Source organism: Cibotium barometz, chromosome 62 (genome assembly GCF_041138505.1).
Source record: "Cibotium barometz isolate CiBa-2024 chromosome 62, ASM4113850v1, whole genome shotgun sequence".
NCBI lineage: Eukaryota > Viridiplantae > Streptophyta > Polypodiopsida > Cyatheales > Cibotiaceae > Cibotium > Cibotium barometz.
Window position 1 is genome coordinate 7,033,413 of NC_141107.1, and position 22,850 is coordinate 7,056,262.

Below are 22,850 nucleotides of genomic sequence, written 5' to 3' on the forward strand. Positions count from 1 at the left end.
CTATGTTCTTAGTATTCCATGATGAGTTTCCATGGACAGTTTTGTATCACCCCAGTGAGATAGCTATGTTTATGTTTTCTTTCTGATTTATTTTCCATTCCATGATGAGATATGCCATGGACATTATTGTATCACTTTGGTCTCATAGGCCCATTGGGTCTTTAGTAGACGCTTAATATATCTTTCTTTCTTTAGGAGATAAAGGGAAAGAACAACAAGATGCCCAGGTGAACCACCAGGAAGAAGTGATTCAGATGTTGAAAGAGACCCAGCTGCAACAAACAGGAATGCCAAAGGCTGCCCCAATAATAGGGGAACTCCGGGCAGAAATGGAAGCCCTAAAGGCTACGGTCAAGGATCATACAGTGGAGGAAGGGGAACTGAATATTCAGGAGGGTTTGAGGACTCACTTGGAGCAGTTGAAAGTTGCGTGTGATAAGCTGCAGGAAGAACTGCAGACCAATAAAGAAAGATTGGGTGGAGGTGGTGAAGAAGCACAAACCCCCGCAGAGCATCATACATGAGACTCTTAAGGAGGAGCAACGCAAGAAGGATAGGGCCCTCCATGTGCGAGCATGAGGGCTACACGCGGGGGACTTCCCCAAGGAGGATGCCATGACGCTTTGCCAGATGCTAGGAGTGGACAGGATCGCCCCCCCCCCCCCCCCCCCCCCCCCCCCCCCCCCGCAGACAGGCCTTCTTAGACAGGCGGGCTGCCCTCAAGGGCACACAGGTGTACATGGGAGACGATAGATTCCCTGATGCCACCAGCAGACAGGCCTTCTTAGACAGGCGGGCTGCCCTCAAGGGCACACAGGTGTACATGCAAGAAGGATAGGGCCCTCCATGTGCGAGCACGGGGGCTACACGCGGGGGACTTCCCCCAAGGAGGATGCCATGACGCTTTGCCAGATGCTAGGAGTGGACAGGATCGCCCCCCCCCTTTGCAGATACATGGAGGGCATGCAAGGATATGACACGAGAGCGGCCCCTCATCATTAGATTCCCTGATGCCACCAGCAGACAGGCCTTCTTAGACAAGCGGGCTGCCCTCAAGGGCACACAGGTGTACATGGGAGACGATCTCACTCCAACACAAGTGGCACACCGACGTGAGGCGATGGTGACTAGTCGTTCATGAGGCCCGCAGAGCAGGCAAGTGGGCTATCTACAAAGACGGTAGTCATATTATCACTGAGCGCCGTCCCAAATAGGGACACGGGGTCTATGAGACCAAACATCTTAGGTTGGCAGTATGGAACTGCAATGGCATGCTGTGGTCGAATCCAAGAGGCTTGAGCGAGATTCTCACAGGCAAGGATGTCATTTTTTATACAGAGACTCATCAAAGCCCTAAGAGGGGCTTACCATACATAGCCAGGTATGAGTGGGAGTCAGCTCGCACATCAGGAGGAGTACGTGGCTCTGGGGGGGTAGCTATCCTTTTTAGATTCCATTTCCGACAGATTCTCAGCATCGTCCGCCGGAAGGACGAGGATGCACGGTATCTTTGGGTGCGGCTACAGCTTAGCAGTGACAAAGTCATCCACATTCCTGTGTGTTATTTTGCACTACGCCACTCCCCTTACGCCGCACAGCATGGCCAGTCACCGTACTTACCATTATATGGGGATATCATGGAGTTCTCACAGCTGGGGGAAGCCCTCCTGCTCGGGGATTTCAACGCCAGGATGGGAAGTCAATAGGTCCCACTACTCGATCTAGACGACCCTATGAGACTACAGGAGCTGGACATCACTGACATAGGCTGCTGCGATCATCACAGGACCATGAGGAGGTCACAGTGTATGGGAGATATTTCTTAGAGCTCGGAGCTGCACATGGTCTCGTTATCTGTGGACTACCTTATGGGATCTCCGACTTTGGCCCACCTTCTCCCCGACTTCTCCATTCCGCCACCCTTTTTGAAGCTGACCATGCCTACCTCTCTTTCACTCTTACCTGCACACCACCCATCCCTCCACCACCACCACTCCCCATCTCACATTACACTCAGGTCCTTTTTTATCACGAGCTTGACCTTGTTTACTCCAACCACATCTACCGCCAACTCCAAGATGTGGAACCTATTGTCCCCCTATCCACCCTCACAGCACAGCTCACCACCATACTCCACACATCTGCCACTGCTTCTTTCATCTGCACGTGGCGGTCTACCGCCAAGCCACCTTGCGGTTCCATGCCCCAGAACTGTTGGTATTATGACAAATGACGGGCCACACGCTCCCGTCTTAGGCATAAGGTACGGATTGGGCAAATCACGAAGCACCAAGCGCAACCGATTTCTCAACGGCTCACCCAACGCAAGAAACGGGAGTTCTATGCTCGGAAAGACGATGAGTTATACCAACTTTTCTTCGGGCCGAATTGCGAAGAGGCCTAGAGGAAACTCCGAGAACATCGCCCTCCCACACCTATCACCTGCCCGGTCACATGGCACTCCTATGTTGGCTCCCTCTATCATATCCCCCATCAACCACCCCTACCCCCACCACCAGATCCCCACCCCACCACCTCCACCTTCTTCACAAAGGGCATGGTCCTCAAGGCCATTCGTAGACTACGCAATGGGCGAGCCCAAGATCATGAGGGACTCACTGCCGAGTACATCTCGCATGCCGATGATACCCTAGCGCCCCTACCAGCCTACATGTTCAATAGAGCCCTTTGTGAAGGATTTCCACCCTCTTGGTCCACCAACACCATCACCCCCATCCTCAAAGCCGGAGATCCACTTGATCCTAATAACTACAGGACGATCATGATTGGCCACACATTGGCTAAAGTCTATGGATTAGTGCTAGAGGCGGAACTCAGTTCATTTGCAGAGAGCCACGGATGCAGAGCCTTAGGACAAGCTAGCTTTCAAAGGAGCTACTCTACCCTTGACCACATCTTCACCCTCCGTGCCATCATCGAGGAGGGTAGAGCACGACATCAGAGGATTTACTACTGCTTTGTGGATTTCTGCAAATCTTTTGATACTATACCCTGAGCCCGACTCCTACACCGTCTACAGGAGATTGCAGTCCTATCTGACATGGTTTGGAGCATCATCGCCCTCTATGAGTCCGTCAGCGGACCAGTGAGAGCCCCAAGAGGTACATCACAGGAGATTTCCAGCACTATTGGGTTGAAACAGGGCTGCCCTCTATCACCCACTCTTTTCGGCCTTTACATTGATGAGATCTCGAGCTTAATTGATGGATTAGGTGGGGCTGGTCCCACACTGGCAAGCATATTGATCCCCATACTACTTTATGCAGATGACATCGTCCTCCTCTCAAACTCAGCTGAAGGGCTTCAAAGACAATTGGATGCCTTACATGACTTTTGCACTCAGCGGGACCTCTCTGTTAACCTTGGTAAAACCAAGGTAATGGTCTTCAATACCTCTCGCCCCTTCACATCCAGATTGAGCTTCACATATAGAAGGGATCCTGTGGAGATTGTCTCATCCTATGTCTACCTTGGTGTCAATTTTAGTGGCCCACGCTTTATCATGGTTCCTGTAGCACATGCCAGAGTGACGTTGGGATATGCAGCCTTCAGCTTACTTGAGCGACAGTGCTTCCAGGCACATTTCTAAGAGGCCAGGACGAAGGGCTGGCTTTTTGACACCCTCGTCACATCAGCCTTGATGTATGGAGCAGCCTTCTGGGGGGCACATTTATCCAATGAGGATTTGCAGCGAGTTGAGAGGCCCCAGGTCATGATGTTCTCCCGTATGATCCGCAGCATGCCATTAGTCCCACACCAGATTATCCAAGCAGAGTTTGATGCAGCCCCGATGGTAGTGGATGCACTCTTCTAGACAATCACATACCTCCATCGCATCAATCACATGGATCCCCAGAGGTACCTGAGGCTTGCCCTGGAGTCCTCTAGACAGCTGGCACTTGAGGGCCACTCTGGAGTATAGTATGCACTAGTTTCCACTTGGTTCTCAGTATATGGGCTCTGCATGGATCACTTCCTCACACTCACTGAGGATGGATTCATCCAGCAGCCGGGCTACTTGAGTGTTCACAAGTCCCATGCCATGCAGATTGCAATTGGCCAGATACGGGTTTCATCCCACCGCCTCAGAGTGGAGACAGGTAGAGCTGAGCGCATCTTCAGAGCCGGGAAGCTCATACGGAGACCCAGAGAGGAGAGGATCTGCCGACTATGCCACACACAAGTTGAGACGGAGGAGCATTACATATGCCGCTACCCAGTATACTATGAGATCCACGGGAGGTTTCACTATCTTTCGTGAGGGATTCGGTCCACTCTCCAGGATCATTGACTTCCAGGACCAGCGTTGCTTGGGCCTCTTCCTGCTTGAGCTCCGCAGACACAGGGACACCTTCTTGAGAGTGCCTCGGCCCCAGCCACCCCGCCCCCTCGCTCGCCAACCAACCATCACCAGTTTCTTCCGAACCCAAGAGGTGGAGGACACCAACATAGTGGATCTTGTGGACCCTCCACGAGCTGCTCTGGACCTACCTCGCCCGAGAGGAGTTACCTCAGACCAAGCCTCTACACTCCAGCGTGCCCGATGCCCTCGACCCCCCCGTCGGCCACGATCACCTCATCAGCTCCAGATCCAGGACATGCTCCACTGCCATCGAACTACCTTTCCACATGACATAGCTAAGGGAGACCTCTTGGCCATACTCATTAGCCCCATGCTTGATATTTTGGAGTGGTATACCATCTACTCGGAGCTAATGTTGCTCTCATGTTTCTATGTTCTTAGTATTCCATGATGAGTTTCCATGGACAGTTTTGTATCACCCTAGTGAGATAGCTATGATTATGTTTTATTTTCCATTCCATGATGAGATATGCCATGACACTATTGTATCACTTTGGTCTCATAGGCCCATTGGGTCTTAGTAGATGCTTAATATATCTTTCTTTCTTTCTTTCTTGTTCTCTCTCCGCCTAGAATCCACAAGGTTCCATCATGCAAGCAACCATGAAAAAATACCTACTTCTTTCTTGCAACACAAACAAAGATATATGACACTTATTATATTAAGGTTTGGATGATTTCTTCTAAGTTGCTCCTATGGAGAAATTGACAAACACATATATTGATTTTTGTAGACTAGCTTTACAAGAAAATCAAGCTATGCCCAAGTTTCAACTTGTGAAATACCAAAGAAACTACTCAGAGATTTTTTGACATTGAGGATTAGTTGCAACTAACTTTGAGAGTATTGTGAATGAATGGTTGTACTAGATTGTTGCCAAAGTAGATTTGGCTTGCTCGGTGACGGTTGCCAAAGTAGATTTGGCTTCTTGAGTGGTGGTAGTAAAATTAGGAGAGTACATGCTTTATTTATTCGTTTTGTTTTTTTTTTCTAGATATTGGCTGGTTTTGCTCAAAGATACTATATGGGATCACCTTTGCTCAAGGTTTTATGGATCTATAGACACTTCGACGAGGCTGCTTAGGAAACCAACCTTCTTTTGAAGCAACTAGGTTAGTGAGTATAATTGATTGCGATATGTTGGTGGTTGGGAATCGGTTCTAGAAGGCTCTTTGATCAATAAATATACAAGGTTTGCTCTACTTTAGATAAACTGTACTAGATAGTGATAGATGGAGAACAATAAGTTGTTTATTCTTGAGGGCAGCCAGTTTTGATGAAACCCACGGATAATGATTCCTTGCTTTTGCTTCATATCTCACCCATATCAACAATATATGGGCTTTATGCAACCTCCTTTGCCTCTCGGACAGCCATCACCTACTTCTCATCCCTGTGAATCTCCTTCTCCTCCTGTAACTTCACTGTATTCCAGAGTTCTTGATTTGGAGTGATGTTTACAGGAGTTACTACACTCCCAGGCTCCCCAAGCTACAGCTAGTGAACTTCTCACATAGATTTTTTCCCACCCAGATCCCTTCTTGGGAAAGCCAAAAGAGTGTGAGGAGCGATAGTTGGCTTGGGAAGTGGAATGCTTTTTTCGATCTGTATGGATCATAGTCACCAGAAACGTTTCGGGGTTTTCGATGTTTCGAGGTTTTTGACGTTTCGGGGTTTTTGGGGTTTCGGGGCAAAACGTTTCGGCCTTCAACTAAGAAACGCCAAGGTTTCGGTTTTTTTTCTATATAATTTTGCATTGCTAAAGTTCCAAACAATAGGAACTTTTAACATTTCGAGAAACAAAATTTTTTTTTTGAGAAACCAAAAAAATTAGGAGTTTCTGAAACGTTTCGAAACGTTTCTTGCGTTTCGGGGTTTCTCACTCCAGAAACGCATTCTCATGTGACTATGGTATGGATACACTAATGATCACCATGTCAGTCAGATACAGCTTACGCTTCAGCATAAAGCATTTGCTTCGTTGAAGGATCTCTGTTTAAAGGGGATGACGTGGGCTGATTTTCAACTTGTCTTCAGAGCAGCTTTTGTCTCTATATCAACAAGTTTGACAACTTTCAAAAGTTGTTAAGCTGGAGATGGGGAAGAAGACCTTGAAAATTATTCACGTGAATTTAAAGACTTAGTGAACCGCTGAAAGTCTCTTTGAGGAGTGTCATGTGCATGTTTTCCCATGGACATATCCTGATGCTAGTCCAGAAGGGGGCAGCCAGAAAAAAGATGATAAGAACCAGAAGTTGGAGCATAGAGTGCTATTTTGGCTAGTGTGGACTAGGAGAAGGGGATAGGGATGACCTGTCGGCTGCAAGGAGGGTACTGTTGGCTTCAAGAAGGTCTGTCGGCTGAACCAGATGAGAGGCAGCTGGAGGCGCATCAACAGTAATGGAGAAAACTACCAGTCGGCCAGCTCTTCTATTGTCCAAGAGCCTATATACAGGCATAGGTGCTCATTGTTATGTTCATTCACTCCCCCTTAGGGTGTGGGTCAAGTACTAGAAGTATTTTGGTGTATTCCACCTTTTATGAGATTTAGTGTACCTTTTTGTACCATATGAATATACTGAATTTCCAGCTATCTCTCTCTCTCTACTCTCCCTTCTGTCTGTAGGCATATGCTCATTTATGGTAGTGCTATGTGTGAACAGGGCTTAACCAAGGGCACTTTTTCCCATGTGGTTTTTCCCCTTGGACATCAAGTGTGAAAGGACACTCTTAACATATAATATTTTGTAGTTCTATATTATATGGATCCCAGTAGCAATGAAACGCGTTTCACATCCCCACTGAAGTACGAAACGTTTCGAAACGTTTCGTTATATTTGAAACGAGTTTTTTATGCTTATTTTTTTTTAATGTCAAAATTGGGGATTTTTGCCGTTTGAAAACGTACGGCTCAAAATTTGGGCCTTTTTCAGCCTTGCGCACGCGTTTCATAGAGAGAGAGCTTACGTGCGAGTTTCACAGAGAGAGAGAGCGTGCGTGCGTGTTTGCTACAGCCTTGCAACTAGCAGGTTTTACCTCTCTCTCTCTCTCTCTCTCTCTCTCTCTCTCTCTCCTCTAGCTTTCTCTCTCTCTCAAGACTCTCTCTCTCTCTCTCTCTCTCTCTCTCTCACACACACACACACACAAACACGCGCACACACACACACATCTCAAATTTCAAATTTCAATTGAGATGTGTGTGTGTGTGCGCGCGTGTTTGTGTGTGTGTGTGTGTGTGTGTGTGTGTGAGAGAGAGAGAGAGAGAGAGAGAGAGAGAGATTGAAATTGAGAGAGAAATTGCATTGTGTAATTGAAAAAGAGTCTGTGCATGCAGCATAATGTGATTAACTTTGAACAGGAAGCTTTTTTTACTTTCAACTTTCAACAGGGAGTTTTTTTTTTGTTTCTTTTGCCATAGATGGGTCGCAATCGTGATGCTGTGTAGACACACGTCACCTCTCTTGGAAGATATGGTGGGTCTGGAGCTGAAAAATGGAGATGCAATTTCTGCCTGTTAGTGACTGGCGGGAGTGTAACACGCATCAAAGCCCACTTGTCTGGCTTGAAGGGTGAGGGGATTTCTGCTTGTCCCAAGGTGCCAAAGGTTGTGCAGGACAGTCTACAAGATTGGAAGAAAATCCAAGAAGGGGTTATTGACTCCAACACAGGTACAGGAATCGAGGAAGAGGAGAATTCAGAGGCAGTGACAAAGAGGGGAAAAACACAGGTGGCCGAGAGCCAAGACTCATATGCAGGTGGTGTTTATGTAAGATCGAGCTCTATGCCAGTAGCGGCTCGTTCTAAATTGCCGATTGTGGGGTCTCTCAAGAGAGGCAGCATAAAAGCAGGTATTCAAAAACAGGCTGTGAAAGAGCCAACTCGGGAGCTAACTATACCGAATTGGATATGAGTGGGAGGGGCCCAGCTATGAGACTATGCGCACTAGAGAGCTTCGTAGAGAGCGTGCACAGGTGCATCATGAAATTCAGCCATTAAGGAAGACATGGGAAAAGTACGGCTGTTCATTGCTTTGTGATGGGTGGTCGGATGTACGCAAGAGGAGTGTGTACAACATCTTGGTGTCCTCCTGCAAGGGCACAATGTTTTTGTGTACCATTGATGCATCCCAACCAGGGACAGTGGTGACAGGAGAGTTCATTTGGCGCCATTTGCGTGAGGCTGTGTTGGAAGTTGGGCCAGAAAACATTGTGCAGGTTGTGACTGACAATGGTTCAAACTGTGTCAGTATGGGCCGCATGCTTCAGGATGAGTTCCCACGTATTGTTTGGACACCATGTGCCAGTCATAGTCTAGATCTTATGATGGAGGATATGGGCAAGCTAGGTTGGTTGCAGGATATATTGAATACAGCTCGCTTCATTGTCAAATTTGTCACAAAGAGGCCCAAGATACTTTCTATCTACAGGGCACAGGGTGAGTTGGAGTTGTGTAAACCCTCGACCACCAGGTTTGCATATATGTTCATAGTGCTTGACAGAGTAGTAAGAGTCCGAAAGGGACTCTTACGACTAGTGGTGTCCAAGGAGTGGTATGATTGGGAGGCTGAAAATAAGTGTCCAAAGTCAGATAAGTTTGCAAGCACTATTATGGGTGGTGGGTGGTGGGCAACAGCAGAGGGATTGGTGAGAGTTTTACAGCCTTTCTACAGCGTATTGCGTATCACCGACATGGAGGGCAGCACCATGGGCCTCTTGTATGAGTACATGGACAAACTCGGGGAGTGCCTTATAAAGGCAACTGGTATTTCTGCTATTGAGTAAGTATTATATTTTGTCTTGACTCTTAACTCTTCAATTTCAGCTCTAAACTTGGTGCATCTAGATTCTAAATTGTAATGTTTAAAAAACTAGGAAGGACAGCCTTCGTGCTATTTGGCAAGATCGTTGGGATTGGTTTCATAGACCAATCCATGCGGTGGCCCACATTCTTCATCCTTTGTGGAGACACGAAGACCAGGCATGTTGTGAGGAGTTGGAGGATGGTTGGACCGAGTATGTGACAACATGGGTGGGTGGAGATGTGGGGGAGTTGGCTGCCTTGGAGGAGCAGCAGCTTGCCTTCCGCAACAAGACAGGAAAGCATTTTGGGTCACCAACTGCGGAATTGCATTCAGGGATGTTGCAGCCCGTATCTTGGTGGGAGAAATATGGTATAAGTGCCCCGCAGCTGGTGAGTATTCATTACAATTTTGTGCTCATGTCACATGTGTCATGAATAATGAATCATGACTCATGTGTGATTTTTCATATTTGAATTTTGCAGAGGAGGCTTGCTATGAGAGTGCTCTCACAGGACTGCAGCTCAGGTCCTTGTGAGAGAAATTGGAGTACATGGGCCCTTTTCCACACAAAGAAAAGGAACAAGTTTACCACTGCACAATTAGAGCGGTTGGTTTATTGTCATTGCAACCTCCGTCTACTTGAGCAAAGAGGCAATTCCATAGAGCCAATACAAGTAAATGTCGACAAAATCGACATCGAGAAAGTGAAAGACATCCCAGAGATCCCACCTGATGAGCAGGACATTTACACCATGTTATATGAGGAGGCGATGCAGGGAACCAGGCAAACCCGTAGCCGCTCTCGAGCCAGGGTTGGAGTTGTTGTGGGTACACATGGTGCTAGCACGAGTGCTGCACCTTGCACAGATGGTGCTAGCACGAGTGCTGGACCTGAGGCAGCGGTGGCAGAGGGTGCAGATGACTCTTCCGATTGGATCACAGCTTCTGAGGCATCTGATGTTCAGGATGAGGACGAGGATATTGAGTTGGATGATGCAGAGGAGGATGACTAGGCTTCTAGAGTCTAGTATCTACTTAGTCATTCTCGTTTTTTTACAGCTTCATTTATGATTTATGGTCATGACTCATGTCTCATGTTGACATTAGACATTGTTGACAGTTGTAGCTATTATCTTTTATGTCGGTTTTTTTATGTACCACATGTGTCACATGTGCCAGACTCTCAGCTGCTTTGGCCATGGCCCATGGCTCATGTCACATTTATGATTTTATGGATTGCCACTCTTTGGTCTTTACTATTTAGACAATCTTATTGTCATTTGGTTACTTGTAAGTTGTTAAATTCGGTATCCAGGGGCCAAGGTTGGCATGTCATGAATCATGATGTCAAATATTGATATGATATCGTGATTCGTAAATCAAATTTCAAATTGCAATGTCTTGCTTTTATTCACACATTTTTAAGTCTATAAGATCAAGGTGACATGTTGTTTGTTTGCAGTCTTATAAACTGATATGAAACTTGTTGAGGGTCCCTATTGTTGGGTCTCCCCCCCCCCCCCCCCCCAAGGTACCCCTCCCGTTTCATACTTTTGGGTCGGGCAATGAAACGTTTCGAAACGCGTTTCAAAAATCTTTTTTATGAAACTCCTGGCTACTATGATATGGATGTGGCACACATGCAAGGGTTGACTTGCATTTTGTGGATACCACACTTTTGGCTCTCTCTCTCTCTCTCTCTCTCTCTCTCTCTCTCTCTCTCTCTCTCTCTCTCTCTCTCTCTCATTTCTGTGTGTGAGCTTCTCTACCCTGCACCTAACCCTAATGTGCAGGTTTGTGAGTGTGAGTGTGTGAGTCCAACACCCAACATTTGGTATCAGAGTTGGGAGCTGGCCCTGGAGTGGTGGGTGTGCAGAATCTGCAGAAAAAACTGTGAAATTCCGTCGACGCTGTGTTTTTTCCGTCGACTGTGAATTTCCGTCGTCGACGTTGTGTTTTTCCGTCGACGTACGTCCGTCCGCCAGTTCCGTCCAGGTGCTCCACCGTCCGGCCGCCAAATACGGGCGGCACTAGTGGGGAGCCCACCACCTCCGCCCAGCCTCCCAAGCGGCGCTTCCTCTGCAGCCGGCGCCGACCAGCTCCGTCACCGTTCCGGCCGTCAGCGCTCCCCGTTCCGACCAGCGTTCGTCCTCCACCGTCGACGTTCCTGCTCCGGCCGCCGTCCGCCCCCACCGTCGACGTTCCTGCTCCGGCCGCTCGCCCGTCGCTAGTCCAAGCCACCGTCTGCACCTCCGTCGACGTTCCGTTCCGTTCAGGCCATCGCCGTTCGCCGACTCGCTCGCCCGACACCACCGTGCCCAGCAGCGCCCAGCACATCGGCGCTCTGCTCCCGTTCGGCCTCCGTCGAAGTCGCCCGTTCCAGCCACCATCCGTTCGCGCTCAGCGCTCCCCGTGCTGGCCCACGGCTGCCGCTTCCGCCTGCTCGCCTGCCCGCCACCAACACGCTTGCTCGCAAGTCGACTCCAGTTCTGACAGCTCGCCCGACACCTGCAGCTGGATCCGTACTTCACCTTCGCTTCCACCTGGCTGCTGCCCGTCAACAAAAGAGTTTACCTGCCGACAACTCCTCATTGTTCCAGGCCTCCCTGCACGTCTGCCTGCTGCTCACCTACGACTGGCCCCTCGGCTGCCCACAGCCATCCGCTCGCCCTGCTCATGCATTCTCTGCAACAACAGTGTGCTCCCCGCCTACACTCTGCAAGTATGAGGTATTTCTAGTACACATTTTTTATCAAACCCAAATAAAAAATCTGCAGATATTGCAGTGCAGGTCATATGCCGATTTTGCAGACAATGAATGCTGTGCAAGTCGGATTGAAAGGAAAATTGCAGGTGCAATTTGGGGAATTTACCAATTTCAGGACAAATTGAAAATTGGGCATTTTGCTTTGCCTGCAATTTGGGGGTTTTCGAAATTGAGGTCAAAATCAGCAAATTGAACCTCTCTTATTTGCAGAAATTTGGGGGTTTTCAAAATTGAGGTCAAAATTAGCAAATTGGAGCTCTTACATTTGTAGAAATTTGGAGCTTTGTGAAAATTGGCCAATTAGATGCACATTGAAGCAATTGGAGTGCATAAAAATTGGGGATTTTCAAATTGGAGTGCATAAAAATTGGGGATTTTCTGATTGGAGCATGTAATTGGGCATTACAGCTGTGATTTGTCGCGTATGTACACACATTGAGTGTAATTGGACAATTTGGTGCAGGTTTACACTTGCTTTGGTTTGCAGGCATACATTTGCGCAGGACATTTGGTTGCCTGGCAGTGCACATTGGTGCTTGGTTTGCTTGCAGTTATACTTCGTTGACATGGCACAGAATGCTACAGATGTATTTGGTGTGCTCACCCAGGAGGACAAGCTGGATGGATCTAACTACTCCCTCTGGAGTTTTATGATCCGTAATTTGCTAGTAGCCAAAGGGCTTTGGGGCATCGTGTGTGGTGATGACACACGCCCACATACCATTTAACCAGCCACGCCTCAAAGGGGAGGTGCTCAAAGAGCTCCTGATGTAGATCCTGCTCCCACACAAGAGCAGAAGAGATGGGACTCTAGAGATGCACAGGCCATGTCATTGATAGCCCTTTCAGTGAAAAGGACTATTATTCCGCACATTCGTTCATGCAAGACATCGAAGCTTGCATGGGACACATTGGAAGCAATGTATCAGGTACGCAACAAGGCAAGAGTTGCCTACTTGAAGAGGCAATTTGATCTTCTTTCTATGGATGAGGGTGACTCTATGGCAGATCATCTCACCAAAGTGAAAGATTTGCAGGAACAATTGCTCAACATTGATGAGGTTATCCCAGACAGACAGATGGTCACCAACACTCTTCATTCTTTACCGCCTTCCTACTTGGGCTTTCACACCTCTCTCAACCTCTCGATGAGAGGAGGTGGTGATCCCGTCACTTTTGAAGAGCTCGTGGGTTTACTCTTGCAGGAAGAGCAAACAAGAGCAAACATATCGAGCAACCGTGGTGGAGAAAAGGCATTTACAGCCAAGGATAAGGGTAAAGCAAAGAGCTTTAAGCATGGGGGACAACAGTCTAACAAGGCTGGTCATGGACAGCCCTCTTCTAGTGGTGAAAAGTCTGACAAAGGGGATGCAAACAAGCCCAAAAAGAAGGGAAAATGTCACTACTGCCATAAGCCTGGACACTACATCAGTGAATGTAGGAAAAGGATTGCAAAAGAGAAAAAGAAAGAAGCAGGCAATGCAGTAGCAGACTCTTCGGATGACAAAGCACAGCAATCAGCTAATGTAATCCAGGAAGAGTACACTTTGTTGGTCACATGCACTAGTGACACACCAGGTGCTTCAGACACTTGATATGTCTTGCATTGCATCTGACAGACAGAATGCATCATGGTATTTTGATAGTGGTGCTTCGAGCCACATCACTTCATGCAAAGATGTATTTCAGCACTTGGTTTATGCTTCAAATGGCCGCACTGTATCATGTGCAGATCATACCACATATCCAGTAAAGGGAATTGGTAATGTCATACTTATTGCAGCCAATGGTGCCAATATATGTATGAAAAATGTATTGTATGTTCCAGGAATAAAGAAAAATCTGCTCTCCATCTTAGCCATAAACGACCAAGGTTTAAAGGTTGAATTTGAAGACGGGAAGTGTTTGGTAAAAGACCCATCAAAGGGTTATGAAATAGTCACTTCTGGAACACGATACAAAGGCTTGTATAAGCTAGACAGCTATGACAAGCGCACTTATGATGCAAATACAGTGGCTGCCCACACTCCTGCTATGCATGATGCAGAGCTATGGCATGCTCGTTTTGGGCATGTAAATTTTCAGAGTTTGATGCTTTTGCAGAAGCATCATATGGTTGATAATATGCCACCTCTTGAGTCTCCACCAAGACATGTATGTGAGGGGTGTATTTTGGGAAAGATGCAACAGAAACCATTCCCCAAAGATGGAGCTGTTAGAGCTGAAAGTAAATTACAGCTCATACATAGTGATGTATGTGGTCCAATACGGACACCATCCATAGGGGGCATCTTTACTTTGTCACATTCATTGATGACTACTCCAGGTTTGCTTGGGCTTACCCTTTGAAAGCGAAAGAAGATGTGTTTACATGCTTTCGACACTTTGTAGCAATGGCTGAAAATATGTGTGCATGTAAAGTCCAAACACTTCGCTCAGATAGAGATGGAGAATACATGTCAAATGCATTCAAGGATTATATGCTTCAAAAGGGCATCAAACACCAATGTACTGTGCCTTATACACCGCAGCAGAATGGTGTAGCTGAAAGGAAAAATAGATCTCTCATGGAGATGGCAAGATGCATGGTGAAAGCACAAAAGTTGCCTCACAAATTCTGGATGGAAGCTATAATGTGTGCAACTCATGTGTTGAACAGGTGTCCAACAAAAGCTTTGAAAACCATAACACCATTTGAGGCTTGGTATAGCCGAAAGCCAACAGTGGATTATATGCGTACATTTGGGTGTTTGGCATATGCACATGTGCCAGAACAACTCCGAACAAAGCTTGATGACAAAGCAATTAAATGCATTTTTGTGGGCTACAGCAATGAAAGCAAAGGATACCATCTTTATAATCCAACTACACGAAAGATTTTTGTGAGTAGAGATGTGGTATTTGCTGAAAATTCAGAACAGCCCATGGTCAGCTTGTATAAAAGCAATGATACAGGCATACAGGACATGTTTGATGGACTTTTACCCATTGCAATTAGGGGGGATTCAGATCAGCCAGCCCCTACACAAGAAAATCCACATGTACAACATGTGGAACAGCCAGCCATTCAGCCCCCTTCTGTGGAAGAAGTGGAAGATGTTGTCGGGGAAGAGCAAACAGCCATAGACACAGCCAAGTCAGTGCCAAGATGGTTGCTGAAAACTTTGCAAGAAAGCAAACTTGCAGCTCCACTCACAGGTAAAACAAGGGCTAGTTCCAGCCATGCCTTGAATGTACATCGTGGGGAGTCTGCATTCGCAATGGGTGGTCTCTTTGATTCAGAAGAGCCTTCTTCTTATGAAGAAGCACATGAGAATGAGCATTGGTTGCAAGCTATGCAAGCTGAAATTTCTTCTATCATGAAGAATAATACATGGGATCTTGTGGAATTGCCTAAAGGCAAGCATGTAATTGGAACAAAGTGGGTGTACAAAGTCAAAAGAAAGTCTGATGGTACTATTGACAGGTACAAAGCAAGACTTGTGGCTAAAGGCTACTCCCAGAAAAAGGGAATAGATTATGAAGAGACTTTTGCTCCTACTTCGAGAATGACCACAATAAGATCTGTGATTGCATTGGCTGCCCATAAAGGATGGAAAGGTAATAAATTGGATATCAAAACTGCATTCTTAAATGGGGATTTACAGGAGGAAGTATATGTAAATCAGCCCATTGGTTTTGTAGTTCCTGGTGAGGAACATAAAGTATGCAGGTTGCACAAAGCATTGTATGGGTTAAAACAAGCTCCAAGAGCTTGGTATGATAAGATACATGCTCATCTAACCAGCCAAGGTTATGAGAATAGTCCAGCTGAAAGCACATTGTATGTGAAGAAAACCGATGCTGATATTCTCATAGTCATCTTGTATGTAGATGACATGCTCATTACACGTACTAGCAAAGCACAAATTTCAAATTTCAAATCTGATTTGAAAGCTGAATTTGATATGTCAGATTCGGGGCCTTTACACTACTATCTCGGCATACAGTTTATGCATACAGATGATGGCATTGTTATGCAGCAAACTAAGTACATAAAAAGTTTGCTAAAAAGGTTTCACATGGATGAATGTAAGCCCATTTCTACTCCGGTAGAATCAGGTGTACGGCTTACTATGCATGATATTGGAGAGCCTTTTGACGCCGGCCTTTATAGCCAGGTAGTGGGATGCCTCATTTACTTGTGTAACACAAGGCCAGACATATCTTTTGGGGTGTCTTTGTTGAGCAAATTCATGCACAGCCCAGGCACAAAGCATTGGCAAGCAGTCAAACGCATTTTTCGATATCTTAAGGGTACCCTGGATCTTGGTTTGTTCTATCCCAGGGGGGGCAGCTTGCAGCTTTATGCATACAGTGATTCAGATTGGGCTGGTGATTACGATACCAGGCAATCCACCAGTGGGAATTGTTTTTTTCTTGGCAGCTCATGCATATCTTGGTTGAGTAAAAAGCAACCCACTATTGCTACATCTACTTGTGAGGCTGAGTACAGGGCAGTCTTTACAGCTACAGTAGATTGTGTATGGTTGAGGAGACTATTGGCTGATCTTCGTGAGTGTCAGCAGACACCCACCACCATTCTCACTGATAGCCAGAGTGCTATGGCCGTGGCACGAAATCCAGTATTTCATGCACGTACCAAGCACATAGAGATTCATTATCACTATGTCAGAGAGAGGCTACATGCAGGGGAGATCAGTTTATCGTATTGCCCTACACAGGATAATGTTGCAGATCTATTCACAAAGGCTTTACCTCGAGAAAAGTTTGAAGCTTTCCGCAAAGCTTTGGGCTTACTCTCATACAAAGAATAATCTGCTACCTTGTACAGGTTCACACTTCCACTACAGGGGGGATTTGTAGGCATATGCTCACTTATGGTAGTGCTATGTGTGAATAGGGCTTAACCAAGGGCACACATGTGGTTTTTCCCCTTGGACATCAAGTGTGAAAGGACACTCTTAACATATAATATTTTGTAGTTCTATATTATATGGATGTGGCACACATGCAAGGGTTGACTTGCATTTTGTGGATACCACACTTTTGGCTCTCTCTCTCTCTCTCTCTCATTTCTGTGTGTGAGCTTCTCTACCCTGCACCTAACCCTAATGTGCAGGTTTGTGAGTGTGAGTGTGTGAGTCCAACACCCAACACTGTCTACATTTTTGCATCAGCATGTTCTAAGTGGTGTTTAGGGCTGAAAGAAGACTCTCAGAGCTTCCGCGTGTTACATTGGTATCAGAGCATCAGGCTCAGCAAGGCTAAACGCTGTTTCAGTCCCATATGATGGTGTACAGGTCCAAGGTACAAGAAAGTGCACGGATACGAAGCCCAAGGCAACGAACACAAGATCGGGAAGAGCTCCAAGGAGGTTTGTTGGCGGTGTTCCACAAAGCCAGAGGGGATGGCAGTCCTGTGAGCGAGATAGGTTCTCGGACAGGATTATCCTCCAAGGGATGATGTGAGAGTGCCAGACTCATTTCTCAGGAATGAAGACCAAGACAGTGTTCAGAGACAACACATCACTATCCAAAGATGTCTCTCATCGGTCGATGGCGGATATCCTTAATGTCCTCCATGGTGAGTACTCTGACTGGACGTCTCCCATGCCGTGCTAGTATGGTCCTGATCCTCTGTTGTAGTCTCCGCCAGTGTCGAGATGGGCCTCTCATCTTGGGGCGCCTGGACCGCCCCAGCTCTATAGCCGGATCAATCAATGTACCTCTGGTGCGGCTATACTCTGGGGCTAGCTGCAATGCCTGCTGGCCTGACTGCTCAATCTCTGGTCGAAAGAAGTCTGTAATCTGCCTCTGTAGGTGTCTCTCTCTCAAGAGACCCTCTCTATGTCTACGCAGCTCCAGCAAGTATAATCCGAGGCATCTCTGATCTTGGTATCTCATGACTCTAGAAAGTGGTCCGAAACCCTCTCTAAACAGGCAGTGAAACGGTCTCGTATCTCATAATATACTGGACAGTGACATATGTAATGTAACTCTGTCTCTAGCTCCATTTGGCACAGCTGACAAATCCTGGCCTCAGCTGGTACTCCTCTGAATTTGCCAGTCTCAATCTCTAGCTGGTGTGAAATCTCTCGCTGGTGTGAGGATGTGCGCATCTGACCAATAGCACACCGTACCCCATGAGAAAGATGAGTATCCATGTAGCTGGAGCCTGGGTCTAATCACAAACCCATCCTCCGTGAGCTGGAGAAGATGATCTCTATAGAAAGCCATCTTCGTACCAAGCTCGTGTGTCGGCTGTATCCATGTCCTCCTAGTGTCCAGCTGAGTCAAGTCCTGCCTGATAAGTCTCGTAATCTTTGCCCGTGTGAGAGAGAGGGAGGGTGCATCCAGGGAGTACTGAAATGGAGGTAGCCTGTCCATACTAAAGCCATGCAGTTGGAACCAAGCTGTCATTTGTGCATACCAACACAATCCTTCTCCCTGTGATGCCAACTGTCGTGAAGACTCCAGGGCTAAGCGAGCATATCTGTCTCTAGGGAGAGCCCAAGTGCTATGTATAAAGGAGACTGATCGAGTGAGTGCCTCTACTACCAATGGGGGGCAGCCATCTCTACACGGATAATATGATGTGGTACGGAGGCAGATTTCTCTTGCCCAGTTTGAGCTATCTTTCCAATGCTTCTGAGTTAATCCCACCTTGGGTTAACTCTTGTAGTTTTTTTCCATAATAGAACCTTTATTTCCAAAAAAAAGTGTATGAACAAACCCGTGTGTGTGTGTGTGTGTGTGTGTGTGTGTGTGTGTGTGTGTGTGACCACAAATCTACGCGACCTTCTGAGGGTACCCAGATGCTCTTTTTTCTCATCGCCAATCTGCTCTTCTTCATCTCTTCCGCTCGACCTGTGTGCGTGTATAGGAGTGTGTATGTGTGTATGCGTGTGTGTTTGTGCCTCGCTACAGGTCTAATTTTTCCCTTCTGTATAAGTCGCTTCAGGTCTCTGTTTTTCCCCTCCTTGTAAGATTGCATTCCAATAGTGCTGTCCCCCCTTTTTTCCTGATCTGTGTCTTCCTGCTGAATCGAATAGTCTCGATGGCAGAATCAAGCAAATATTATGTCAAGAGAGCTCTTTCTCCTGAACCTAAAAGACAATCAAGGGAATCTCTGCCCCCCATAGCTCCTTCATCTGAAGATGCTTCCTATGTGTTTGACATGTTGAATGAGGATTTTCAACAAAGTAGAAGAGAATGGATACTACCTGCTCCGGAACTCACTTACAAGATGAAGTTGCCTTCTCTTGTGCATCCTCTGAAGAAGCTCTCTCAAACTGCAGCCATCATCTTTTTTCCAGGTAAAATACCCTCGGCTAATGATGTGGGACAATGGGTGAATTCTCTCCTAGGTGGATGCTATGTAGAAGGAGTCTATTTTGCCTCCAGAGGATTTTATGAAGTTCATCTCTTGGATGCATTCATAAAACAAAAGATGCTGGAAATGTCCCCTTTATTTTTTGGTCGTCAAATGGTGCACATCATGCCCTGGTCTCCTAATAAGGATTATCAGAATCTCATCAAACATCACTGCCCTGTATGGGTTGAAGTCGTTGATTTCCCAGATTACATGAGAACAGAGCTTCCAGGCTTAGCGATGACATTGGGACAAGTGATCTGTCCCCCTCGTCCCACAGGTAACAAAAATCGTTTTTGCATCTTATGGGATACTGTTAGACCAACCCCCTCTTCTATTGCAGTTGAGATTGAGGGTGTTAATTTGGGAAAGAAATATTTCACTTTGAAATGGGGCATTTTTGCTGGAGCTTGTTTCTCTTGTCGCAAGTTCGGGCATCTAGCTTCGGAGTGTCCCTCAATCCTTCATCCGCCTCCTCCAGCTGCCATTCCTCCGCCATCTAATAAAGGAGGTCAAAAGACTTATGTGGAAAAGATTGAAGCTAAAGGAGCAAAGCCTTCAGTTCCTACAGGGAACCAAGCCAATTTAGCCCAAAACAAGGATAAAGGAAAAAGCGAGCTAGTGGAAAATAATTCATCTTCTCACGAGGGTTGGCAGAATGCAAAGAAGACGGTGCCTCTCAAACAAAGACCTCTCCAATCTCGCAATTGGGATGCTTCTGCTCCATCTCCTGGTCAACCTTCTACCTCTTCGGACAGCCCCATCTCAAAAGCATGGGTCAATGCAATTAAGAAGGGTATTCCACTTTGTGAAGAAGATGATTTAGTCAGGGAATTGAATTTTGAGGGTCAGCAAGACCCTGTGGCAATAGCAGAGGCTTGATGCCTCCCTTTCTCTTTGAGGACTGCTCATCTCTTGTACATATTTTCATGCGTACTTCTCTTAAATGTTTTTCTTATAATATACAGGGCCTCTGCAATCAGCATAAATGGAGGCTCCTATGGCATTATATAAACAATACTCATCCTGATGTTGTGTGTCTCAAGAACATAATCAGCATTCTTTTGCTGGCCAGCATGGGTTCTTTTCAGGCTATGATATATTTTATGCAGGATCTGGACAATTCTCTGGGTTGTGCATTTTAGCCAGACATGATCTGCAGCCCTGTGTAGCATTTAATGATCCTTGTGGCCGATGGATGATTATCCAATGCATGATCAATGGAGAGATTTTTGAAATAGGCTCCTTGTATGCCTCTCAAATTTCAGCTTCCAGAGCTCAAATGTGGGACTTCATTAACCAATATCCTTGGTCTTCAAATGCTCTACTTTGTGGTGATTTTAATAATTCCCCTCACTGGAAGGACAATACCACACATAAATCCCATATGATTCCCTCTGAAATCCAGCGATGGGAACATATGACTTCTTCTCTTCATACTGCAGATTTATGGACAGCAACTCACCCTTCGGTTTTGGGATTCACATATCATCATAATGCTTTTACAGAATATTGGGCCAGGCTTGATAGATGGTATCTTATTCATGCTCAGCAATATGATGATTATACATGTCAAATGTGGACTAATTATTCTCAACAACTATCTGATCATACTCCACTTTGGCTCAACCTTTCTTTTGGTATGCCTCTGGATGACATTCAGCTCTCTTTAGCCAGACACTTGCAGGTTAATCAATTATATCTTTCTCATGAAAAATTCCAGCAAATGATCAGATTGGCTTGTAAGCCATTGTTATCTCATGCTCAGGAGGATCTGGATTTTGCTTGGAACTCCTTTGTACATCGTATTCAAAATGTCATTAAGGAATATGGAAGATGGTACATGGCAGAAACCAGACAGCATATCCAGTGGGCAAAATCATACAAGCAGTCCTTGGTACAGATTAGCCATCCAAGGTCTCTTTCTGCTTCTAAACAGAATTCATTGTCTTGTGCTTCTTCCATAATTGATGCTAATGATAAACGCAAGCTTTCCAAATGGCAGACAAGGGCTAGAGTTAAACCTATGCTAGATAAGGGCTGCTCCTCGAAATCTTTCTTTCGAAACTTACACACGTACAGACAAAGTCAATCTATCATGAGAGTCAGGAAATCGGATGGTCTTTGGACCCAGACTTTATCTCAGCTAGAAAAACAATGTTTGGATCATTTTCGGCTTCTTTTTTCTCTACCATCTTCTTCTACATCTCAGGCTGCATTGGCTCGGAGCAGATTTATTGAGCTTGTTAATCCTATTGTTTCTTTGCAAAAAGCTTCAATGCTGGAAATGTCCTTTTCAGATACAGAATTGGATGAAGCCCTCAAGCATTTGGGTAAACATAAATCCCTAGGTTGGGATGGTTTGACAGTTGAATTTTTTGTAGCCTTCTGGGCTGAATTGAAGGGTCCAATCTTGAAGCTCATTAATGTAGCCTGGCAGCATCAACATCTTCCCTCAGCTTGGAAGCATGGTCTAGTTAAGCTTCTGCCCAAAAAACCTCTGTGTGAAACAATGAAGCTCATTAATGTAGCCTGGCAGCATCAACATCTTCCCTCAGCTTGGAAGCATGGTCTGGTTAAGCTTCTGCCCAAAAAACCTCTGGATGACTGGAGGCCTATCACTTTGATGCCTGTTATATATAAACTTATTGCTAAAATGTTGGTACACCGGATAAAGGATATCCTTCATGATGGACTTCATCCCAGGCAATATGGTTTTGTTCCAAGAAGGCATATACATGATAATATCTCCAATACTCTCATTGCAATGGAATATGCAAAATACTCTGCTCAAGATTTCTTGGTCATGCAGGTGGATGTGGCAAAGGCATTTGATACGGTGCAATGGGATTATGTTTCTCAAATCATGTCTAAACTTGGTTTTGGGCCAAAGCTAGTTAATGTCATATATTGGCTTTACTCAGATTCCACTGCTCAATGCTTTATAGGGAAACATTTGTCTGAGTCTTGGACTCTAGAACGATCAGTTAGACAGGGATGCCCTCTCAGTGCTCTGTTCTATGCTATTGCTTCGCATCCTTTGCTTCTTTACATGGATCATCTGGTTGATACTAGACAGTTAGAGGGGCTTCAGATTTCTGGTTCACGGCCTTTCATTGCACAGGCTTATGCAGATGATTCATTCTTCATGCCAAAGAACAGTCCTTTGGAGCTTCGTCTATTGATGGATACTCTTTCAGATTTTGGGTTGGCAGCTAGTTTAAAAATTAATTTTCAGAAATCAAAACTCTTACCTCTCAAGCATTGTGACTGGCATGCTATCCTGTGGCCCGGACAGATTATTTATCCGGAAAGCATAGTAAGACACTTGGGCTATCCCATTGGCTAGAAAATCAGAAATAAGCAACAAATATCTTGGGTGCTAAACAAAATTAAGGACAAATTAGAATATTGGAAGATCTCCACTTGGCCATTACATGTACGGCTTCGAATTGTTCAGTCCATTGTTCTGGCTTATGTCCAATTCTACCTTCCTCTCTTACATTGGTCATCTCGAGATCTT

At 45.9% G+C, this 22,850-nt stretch overlaps 2 protein-coding genes across 4 annotated transcripts in view; one reads left to right on the forward strand and one right to left on the reverse strand.

Moving 5' to 3' along the window:
• Positions 1-22,850, reverse strand: part of LOC147604085 (Protein kinase superfamily protein) — a 140,646-nt gene that overhangs the window by 62,978 nt on the left and 54,818 nt on the right. The gene's annotated exons all lie outside the window — the stretch shown is intronic.
• Positions 8,321-10,429, forward strand: LOC147604086 (uncharacterized). Its single transcript, XM_086795274.1, has 3 exons — positions 8,321-9,162; positions 9,257-9,575; positions 9,669-10,429. Exons 1-3 carry the CDS (start codon positions 8,321-8,323, stop codon positions 10,197-10,199), a joined length of 1,692 nt encoding a protein of 563 aa, XP_086651400.1. The 3' UTR covers positions 10,200-10,429.

Bases quoted from the DNA above. Each gene is read 5' to 3' on its own strand.
- LOC147604086 (XM_086795274.1), top strand. From the start codon at position 8,321: ATGCGCACTAGAGAGCTTCGTAGAGAGCGTGCACAGGTGCATCATGAA. The intron at 9,163-9,256 runs GTAAGTATTATA...TTAAAAAACTAG, and splicing joins ACTGGTATTTCTGCTATTGA to GAAGGACAGCCTTCGTGCTA. The intron at 9,576-9,668 runs GTGAGTATTCAT...TGAATTTTGCAG, and splicing joins GTATAAGTGCCCCGCAGCTG to AGGAGGCTTGCTATGAGAGT.